Below are 10,152 nucleotides of genomic sequence, written 5' to 3'. Positions count from 1 at the left end.
GCTGTATTTGTTTTACTTTATTCTTTTTGTGCTTGTCATGAAAGTTCTCACTGATAAATAGTTAAAGGGAGAACAGAATAAATAAGTCTAACTCCACCAATCAAACAACTATAACTTCAAAACAGCCGTATAACTTAGTTTGGATATTAAACAATGCCTTAGTTAGAAAACTCATACGATTGTTAAACCTTTGTAATCTGAAGTATTGCTTTTAGTAGGATGTAAGGTCCGAGGACCATTCCTTACAAAAATTTGTTTAACACTTAAAGATATAGAACTTAAGGTCTAAATTAATGAATGGTAAGATACTGATTTCCACAAAGCGTGTGATAAGAATAAGAACAACAATTGATGTGCTGTTTAACAAATGAGAAGATATTAATTTCCACAAGGTTTGTGGTCCGAGGACCATATTTAACCAAGTTTCTGTTTGACACTTAAGAATAGTAACTTCAAATGTTAATTTCCCCAAAGTAGAAGGTCCTCGGACCCGGCATAACTAAGGTTCTGTTTAACAAATGACAAAATATCAATTTCCACAAGGTTTGTGATCCGAGGACCATACTTAACCAAGTTTCTGTTTGACACTTAAGAACAGTAACTTCAAATGTTAATTTTCCCAAAGTAGAATGTCCGAGGACCCGGCATAACTAAGGTTTTGTTTAACAAATGAGAAGATATCAATTTCCACAAGGTTTGTGGTCCGAGGACTATACTTAACCAAGTTTCTGTTTGACATTTAAGAACAGTAACTTCAAATGTTAATTTCTCCAAAGTAGAAGGTCCGGGGACCCGGCATAACTAAGGTTCTATTTAACAAATGACGTAACTTCAAATGTTAATTTCCCCAAAGTAGAAGGTCCGAGGACCCGGCATAACTAAGGTTCTGTTTAACAAATAACAAGATATCAATTTCCACAAGGTTTGTGGTCCGAGGACCATACTTAACCAAGTTTCTGTTTGACACTTAAGAACAGTAACTTCAAATGTTAATTTCCCCAAAGTAGAAGGTCCGAGGACCCGGCATAACTAAGGTTCTGTTTAACAAATGATAAGGTATCAATTTCCACAAGGTTTGTGGTCCGAGGACCATACTTAACCAAGTTTCTGTTTGACACTTAAGAACAGTAACTTCAAATGTTAATTTCCCCAAAGTAGAAGGTCCGAGGACCCGGCATAACTAAGGTTCTGTTTAACAAATGATAAGGTATCAATTTCCACAAGGTTTGTGGTCCGAGGACCATACTTAACCAAGTTTCTGTTTGACACTTAAGAACAGTAATTTCAAATGTTAATTTCCCCAAAGTAGAAGGTCCGAGGACCTGGCATAACTAAGGTTCTGTTTAACAAATGATAAGATATCAATTTTCACAAGGTTTGTGGTCTGAGGACCATACTTAACCAAGTTTCTGTTTGACACTTAAGAACAGTAACTTCAAATGTTAATTTCTCCAAAGTAGAAGGTCCGAGGACCCGGCATAACTAAGGTTCTATTTAACAAATGACAAGATATCAATTTCCACAAGGTTTGTGGTCCGAGGACCATACTTAACCAAGTTTCTGTTTGACACTTAAGAATAGTAACTTCAAACCCCTGAGGTATTTATAACTTTGAACTGCTAACTAACAAAAGTACATTTTATTAATAATAATACCTTTGAAGGTTATTTACATTCCATGGGCGTGGTACAATTCTTTCATCTAGGTTAGCTAGCCGATACGACCCTATGCCCGCTACTGAAACAATGCGATAGGGGCCTTCCCAGTTTGGTCCTAGCTTACCCCAAGCTGGATTCTTAAAAGTGCCCACAACTTTTCTTAGTACGAAATCCCCAGGCGCGAGTGGTCTTAGCTTCACGTGGGCATCATATCCCCGTTTAAGCTTCTGTTGATAATAAGCCAATTGGACCATAGCTGCCTCGCGTCGTTCCTCAAGTAAATCAAGACCTTTCTCCAGGAGGCCATCGTTATTCTCCGGACTAAAAGTACTTGTCTTCAGGGTAGGAAAACCAGATTCCAGAGGTATCACCGCCTCGGCTCCATAAGTCATAGAGAATGGCGTTTCCCCCGTGGACCTGCGCGGTGTAGTCCGATACGTCCACAGAACATGTGGGAGCTCTTCTACCCACCTGCCCTTCGCATCGTCCAACCTTTTCTTCAGCCCACTGACTATGACCTTGTTAACGGCCTCAACTTGCCCATTTCCCTGAGGATAAGCTGGGGTGGAGTATCTATTTATGATGCCCATGTCACCACAATATTTCCTAAAAGCCTTGCTGTCAAATTGAACGCCATTGTCCGAGATAAGTGTGTGTGGTATACCGAATCTAGTGACGATATTTTTCTAGACAAATTTCTTGGAATCAACGTCTCTGATATTTGCCAAGGGCTCGGCCTCAACCCATTTAGTGAAATAGTCCATCCCCACAAGAAGCCATCTTTTGTTTCCTGCAGCCCTCGAAAATAGCCTCACTATGTCCAATCCCCACTGTGCAAAAGACCAAGGACTGGAGAGAGGGTTTAGAGCCCCTCCAGGTTGATGAATATTAGGGGCGAACCTCTGGCATTGATCACATTTTCAAGCATAATCCTGAGCCTCCCTCTGCATATTGGGCCACCAATAACCCTGAGTCAGAGCTCTGTGGGCTAAGGATCTTCCCCCGGTGTAGCTCCCACAAATCCCTTCATGCAGTTCTTCCAAAAGTGCTTTCGTTGATTCAGGGTGCACACACAACAAGTACGGTCCTGAGAAGGATCGTTTATACAGTTTTTGGTCCTCGGACAACCAGAAACGTGGCGCCTTTCAACGTATCTTATCTGCTTCAGACTTGTCCTCAGGAAGGATGTCATTCTTAAGAAAAAATATAACCGAGTCAATCCAACTAGGTCCAGGCCTTATCAAATGAATGCGAACTGCGTTGACAACAGTAAGAGTTGGCTCTAGTAAATCCTCCACGAGGATAATTCTGGGCAAGCCCTGAACCGAAGACGTTGCTAACGTAGCCAAAGAATCTGCATGGGTGTTTCCACTCCTAGAAATGTGAGCTAAAACGAAGGAGTCAAATTCAGCTTGCTGACGCTTGACCTGGGCCAAATATTCTTGCATTCTTGGGTCCCTAGTCTCCATGGTCCCCGTGACTTGGCCGACCACTAACTGAGAGTCCGAGAACACATGGATTTCCTTTCCACCCATCATATGTACCATCTTTATGCCCACCAAGACTGCTTCATACTCGGCCTCATTATTAGTAGCCGAGAACGCCAATCTCAAAGATTTTTCGAAGACAATTCCCTTAGGGGACATCAGGTCAAGTCCAACACTGGACTTCTCTCTCCGATTAGTCGCCCCATCCACATACACTTTCCAAGTCGGAGGTACGGCAGCTTATGATCACACCAACTCGATTTTTCATCCATGTGTGCCTCTTTCAGAGTTTCTTCTAGCAATGGTTCGGTAAACTCTGCCACCAAGTCAGCGAGGACCTGGCCCTTCACCGAGGTGCGAGGCCTGTATTTAACGTCAAAGGCTCCCAAAATGGTTCCCCACTTTGCCACCCTGCCAGAGTAATCGGCGCTGCGTAACACCGCCTTGAGAGGCAATTGGGTCAGAACCACCACAGTGTGAGACTGGAAATAATGAGGAAGCTTGCGCGTGGCATGAACTATAGCCAGAAGTGCTTTCTCCAAGAGCAGATAGCGCACCTCGGCCTCATTTAAAGACTTACTAACGTAGTAGACCGGTCTTTGCACCCCGCTTTCATCCCTTATGAGGACCAGGCTGACCGCGTGGACGGCCACTGCCAGGTAAGCAAACAAGACCTCGTCCACCTCGGGGCGAGACAAGATGGGTGGCCGAGAAAGATATTGCTTAAGCTGTTGGAAGGCTAACACGCAGTCCTCTGTCCATTGAAACCCCTTCCATTTATTCAACAATTGGAAGAAAGGACGGCATCGGTTAGCTGACCGAGAGATAAACCTATTCAAAGCGGCAATCATTCCGGTCAACTTCTGGATTTCTTTTGGGTTCCGAGGCGGCTGCAAATCCTGAATAGCCTTAACCTGCGCTGGGTTTACCTCTATGCCTCTATGAGTAATCATGTATCCCAAGAACTTTCTAGACCCCACACCAAAAGAGCACTTTGAGGCGTTAAGGCACAACCTGTACCTTCTTAGCACCTGGAAGGTGTCGGCCAGATCTTTCACGTGTGAAGGTATTTTTTTGCTCTTCACCACCATATCATCCACATATACCTTAATGGTCTTCCCTAGTTGCTGTTCGAACATTCTGGTCATCATTCTTTGGTATGTAGCCCCAGCATTTTTTAAACCAAACGGCATGACCTTATAATGGTAGTTCCCTGTTGGAGTAATGAAAGCAGTCTTCTCTTGATCCTCCAATGCCAAGGGAATCTGATGGTAACCCTAGAAGGCGTCCAAAAAACTCATCCGAGGATGTCTGACAGTGGCATCCACCAGTTGATCAATACGCAGCATTGGGAACGAATCCTTGGGGCAAGCCTTGTTCAAATTTGTGAAGTCCACACATACTCTCCACGTTCCATTCTTCTTTTTAACCACAACCGTATGCGCCAACCATTCGGGGTAGAAAACTTCTTTAATAGCCCCAGCCCTCTTGAGTTTGAGCACCTCTTCCTTCACGGCCTCGGAATGTTCTTTGGAAGAACGCCGAGGTGGCTGCCTTCTCGGAACAATAGCAGGGTTGACATTTAAATGATGACAAATGAAGCTCGGGTCCACGCCGGGAGCCTCATAAGGGTCCCACGCAAAAACATCAATATTGTCCTTCAGAAATTCCAACAACTCCATCTTCTCCCGGTGTGGCAAACGTATGCCAACTTGGAAAACCTCTCGGGTCATCCGCTATCAAAAACTTCTCTAACTCCTCATAAACTGCCTCCTCTCCGTCATGCTCCTGTGTGCATCCGGAGCCGTTAATTGCTATGACTCTTGGATGGGCAAAGTTGATGACTCGCTTCTGTCCGATGAAGCACCGCGGCGTCGATATGCATTGCCCCGGCCACCGATCGGTCGCCGAGGATTTCTCAACATATTCCCTGCAGGGGAACTTAACCTTAACATGCAAGGTAGATGAGACGGCGCCTGCAGCGTGCAGCCCATTGCCCGACGAGGATGGCCGTATACGGGGAGTACGCGTCGACCACAATGAAATCCACCTCAACCGTTTCGAGCTGGATTGAACGGCAAACGAATCCGTCCCTTCGCACAACGGCCCTTCCTTCGAAGCTTATGAAAGTGGCGAGTCATAAGGAGTAAGATCTTCCAGCTTCAACCTTAGCCCCTTAAATAAATCGTGGTACATGATATCTGCACCGCTGCTCTGATCAATCATCACTCTCTTCACATCATAACTCCCTATCCTGAGAGTGACCACAAGAGCATCGTTATGGGGTTGAATGGTACCAACCTTATCCTCCTCCGAAAATCCCAAGACGGGTAAAGTCACCTTCAACCTCTTCGCTCGCACCGCTCCTCGCCCGAGAATGGGAAACCGCCATCACCCTAGCTGGGACCCGAGCCGGGCCCCGCTGTGTGCCGAAGATAACGTTAATTGTTCCCAATGCCGGCCGAGATGGATTATTATTCGATTGTTCGAGCTAGATTGATCGCCCGTCCACTGTGTTGACACAAGTGCTCGCTTTAGTTTTCCTTCATCGACCACCGCTTCCAAGTGGTTCCGCAGGTCCGAAATTCTGCAGTGGCCCACGTCCCGATGGTACCGACAAAAGAGGTTCTCGATTCCTCTTCGCAGGTCTCCTCGCCATCTTACTAGGCCACCCGAAGAAGGGCTCCTTATGAACTTTCTCCAAGAATTGGTGTACCGGTTCTCGAACACGCTGTTCACGGCCTGAGTTGCTGCCGAGCCGGATTGACCGATATAATCTCTCCTCGGCTTGTTGTTGTGGTATCTGTCCGACTTGAAATCCCTTCTCTCCTGCGGGATAACCTTCTCCTTACCCTTTCCTTGCTGCTGGTCTTCCTTCACTCTTTTGTACTCGTCAATACGGTCCATGAGGCGACGTACGCTGCGGACGGGCTTTTTGGTCAAGGACTTCCTCAAATCGTGATCAGTAGGAAGACCTACCTTAAAGGTATTGAGCGCCACCTCATCGAAGTCACCATCTATTTCATTAAATATCTCCCAGTACCGGTCGAAATATGCTTTCAACGTCTCGCCTTCCCTCATGGTCATGGATAACAGCGAGTCTAATGGCCGAGGCACTCTGCTACACGTGATAAACCGCGAAGCGAATGCTCTAGTAAGCTCCCCGAACGAACCTACAGACCCCGATTTAAGGCCGTTGAACCACCTCATAGCGACAGGTCCCAAGCTAGAGGGGAAAACTTTACACATCAGGGTCTCGTTATGAGAATGCACCGCCATCCTCTGGTTAAAGTGACTCACGTGCTCCACTGGATCAGTCTGGCCATTGTAGATGGTAAATGTGGGCTGGGTAAACCTCCTAGGAAGCCTCCCTTTCTCAATCCTCCGTGAGAATGGAGATTTGGAGAGTTGGTGCAACGCCCGGCTTATAGCATCGTTCCCCAAGCCCCTGGAAGGAAGTTTCTTGCGTCTGCGAGCTGGCGAGTCGTCCTCCTCACAAGAGGACATTGCGCTGGGGGGTGAGCATGACCTCGAGCTATAACCACCTCCCTGGACCTCCGCTGAAGAAGGATTAGATGAGGACGGTGAAGGCCTATGTCTGGCACGGCGCAACTTTCTTTTCAAACGAATAATCTCTTTCTGCATGGCTTTAGCACCATCCTCTTGGGTGGTGCTACTCCCGCCATGAGTATGGCTAGCCCTAGGGTATTCTGTATGGACACTTCCCTCACGATCCCTTTGACGCTCCAGACGCTCGAAAAGATCTTCCGGTTGTGATCCTTGTGATTCTGCATGGTGAGAACCTAGGCTTGCCATTGTATCCCAGCTCCTTCCAGACTAGATTTCCCACAGACGGCGCCAATTGTAAGTGCACAATTGCACCTGGACCCAAAGACAACTACGGGCTCAGGCCCAATGAGCCTTAAACAATGAAATTTGTAGAGTGTGGGCTTGAAACCTAGGTTAGAAGTACTGAGAACTTGATAACAGGCTAAAAGTTACAAACACTTGTAAATTGATGATGCAAAGAAGATCAGTAGGCTGGATGCTTCGGACTTGAAAGGACTACTGGTTCTCTCTGCGGCCTGAAAAAAGAAAGAAAAGCGAATCAAAGGCGACCGGGGCTGCCGGCCAAAAACCCTCCGATGGCAAAGTTAGTTTTTCTCTCTATGTAATCTGAGTTCCAACTTTTTTTGGAGTAAAAAATGAACATACCTTGGCCTTGTCTGAAACAGCCTTTATATAGTGTTCTTATAGGCGGTTATCAAAATTGGAACTTCTCCTGGAATCAAGGAGAGGTAGAAATCAAACGTAACTTGCATAACCGTTTAGAAGTTATGCTTCTGTTCCACAACGGATACCAGGCGGTTATGCGTGGGATAAGGGATTATCACGTCATATTCGGAGATTTTCCTAAGTATGATACCCTCGTCCTGGAGTCCCTTAGTTGAGTGTGCTTTGGTACACGCGCTGGGGTTGTCTCGTCTAACAGGCAAATTCCTTCAAGACGAGGTTGTCGGCATTCTGGACGAGTGCATCACTGGTGGTGCTTACCTCGTCCAAAGCTTTTCTTGCTTGGACGAGGTAGTTGCAGGTGGGTTCTGAAGGGTGCTTACAATTCCAGACGGGTTACGGACGACCTTTATGGTCGACTTGGAGATAAGCAAAATCAATACCCCATCATAAATAATAAACGATAATTGCAAATAGACCTCCTCGGACGTAAGCCGAGGACTCTCCCTGTATTATTTCTCTTTCTTTCTTAAAGATTACAATTCTTAATTTTTCTTTCTTTGTTTCTTGCCTCCCCCCCCCTTTTCTTTGGCATTCATCCCCCTTAAATACTTCTTTTCCTGATACTTTATTCACGTGTTGCTCCAACCCCCTCCCCCTAGATATTTCTTTTCTGCCTTCTGAATAGGAATTTAAGTTTCTACCATCGTTTAGTGTCACTTCCCCATTAATGCGGCCAGGTAGGTGCAGAGTCTTTAACGTGGAGGTGACAACCTTTGCTTTTGGTATTTTTCCCACACCGGTGTACTCTCGAAGGCTCGTGTCTCCCCTTTTTAACCAAGTGCAGCCCTTCCAGAATTCTGCTTGCCCTTCGTAGTGAATCTCCAAGTTCTCTTGATCCGTCCGAGGAGAAACTCACTTTCGGCGTATCTCGACCCCACAAGCGTGTGGGCCGATTCGTAGTACTAACCAATTCTTAACCCAAGAGCAGATCGGCCCTCCTTGCTAGAGCCTAAAGGCCCAAATACCTGCTTAGGTCCTTTTACTCCCACAGATGTAATGGGTGATTATCGGCAAGTAAAAAATAATGTAAGTGCTAACCAATAAGAATTTGCTATCTTAACAGTTTGTAAAAATGTTATAAAAAATTTTGTGACTATAACAATACTTTTAAAAGAATCAATAATATTATTAAGGAGAAAAAAGTGTAATTTTATAAAACAAAATTACTAAAATTAGTACCGACATATATAAGAATATATTTTTTTTAAAAAATTGGGAGTGCGATTGCCCCCAAAGTCAAACCATGGCATATGTTAAAAAGATGAAGCCATTTAAACAATTTAAAAAAAAAAAATTTTAAATAATACTAAACAAACAAAAAAATTCTATTAAATAACACATTTCCTAAAAATTTTCAATTAAATTTTTAATAAAAACAGAAAGATTAAACAATATCATTTGCTAATAGATTTGTACGGATTTTACAAAATAAAGAGAAATTAAATGTTAATGACTAATCTGGTAATTAAATTTAAATTGACTAAATTAAATACCAGCCTAAGATATTCTGTCAAATTGGAATGCCAAAAAACAGAAAAAGGAAAAAAGAAAAGAAAAATCAGATAGTATAAAACCCCAGTGCAGTCCGCACTTTCTCTCCATTGTTCCTTCCTCCTCAGGAGACTCAGGAGTTGGATTGTTTCTCAAGAAAACGAAAACGAAAGCAAAAGAAAATATGGCATCGTCGAAATCATCATCATCATCAACACCAGGGGGAAGTACCGATGCAGAGAGAGAAAAAGCGTTGGATCAATTGCTCACTGTCTTGGCTTTCTGCGAAGACGACAAACTCCATATCTTGCTCAGCAGGCTTCTCCCTTTCGCCATTTCCTCTCTCTCTTTTCAATCCTCCCTAGTCCGCAACAAGGTCTCTTCTCTCTCTCTCTCTCTCTCTCTCTCTCTATACCCATTTATTTATTTTTTCTGATTCATGCTGTTGCTTTGTCAAATTTTCTCAATTATTAGCACCATTTTAATGCTTAAGTACTGCTTTCTGAACCTGAAAATGGAAAATGAATAAGCAACGACAATAGGGTAGGACTTGAAAAATTGACAAGTACCCAGATTCTGAATTTTCAATTTTGTGTTGTGGCGAGGTTTTCTCAATTACTAACACATTTTTAATGCATAAATACTGCTTTCTGAGCCTGAAAATTGAGAATGAATTAACAATGACCAAAGGGTAAGGACTCGAAAAATTGACAAGTACCCAGATTATGAATTTTCAATTTTATGTTCTTATTTTTTGTGTTCTGGCGAGGGGTTTTCTCAATAACTAACATATTGTTAATGCATAAGTACTGCTCTCTGAATTTGAAAATGGAAAATGAATGAGCAATGACAAAAGGTTAGGACTCGAAAGGTTGACAAGTACCTGGATTGTGAATTTTCAATTTTATGTTCTTATTGTTGTGTTCTGGCGAGAGGTTTTCCCAATTATTAACACATTTTTAATGCACAAGTACTACTTTCTGAACCTGAAAATTGAAAATGAGTGAACAACGACAAAGGGTTAGGACTTGAAAAATTGACAAGCACCCGGATTGTGAATTTTCAATTTTATGTTCTTATTACTTATCAAAAAAAAAATTGTTGTGTTGTGGCAAAAGGTCGGGGGACTTGGTGCAATGGCAAGTGCCTTCCCCCCAAAAGTGACAGGTTGTGAGTTTGAAGAAAAAATAAAAAATAGGGTAAGGCTGCCTACCAATGAT

The 10,152-nt window shown here is 43.7% G+C and overlaps 1 protein-coding gene across 1 annotated transcript in view; it reads left to right on the top strand.

The window, feature by feature from the left end:
• The first annotated feature begins 9,031 nt into the window (after positions 1-9,031).
• Positions 9,032-10,152, top strand: part of LOC142607395 (uncharacterized) — a 45,395-nt gene continuing 44,274 nt past the window's right edge. Inside the window, exon 1 of the mRNA XM_075778862.1 lies at positions 9,032-9,308. Coding sequence (XP_075634977.1) covers positions 9,117-9,308 — 192 coding nt within the window. The 5' untranslated portion in view covers positions 9,032-9,116. The remainder of the gene's footprint in view (positions 9,309-10,152) is intronic.

The sequence above is a fragment of the Castanea sativa genome, chromosome 8 (genome assembly GCF_040712315.1).
Source record: "Castanea sativa cultivar Marrone di Chiusa Pesio chromosome 8, ASM4071231v1".
In the NCBI taxonomy this organism is placed as follows: Eukaryota; Viridiplantae; Streptophyta; class Magnoliopsida; order Fagales; family Fagaceae; genus Castanea; species Castanea sativa.
The sequence above is the reverse complement of the archived record's forward strand: the minus strand, read 5'-3'. Positions and strand labels throughout refer to the sequence as shown.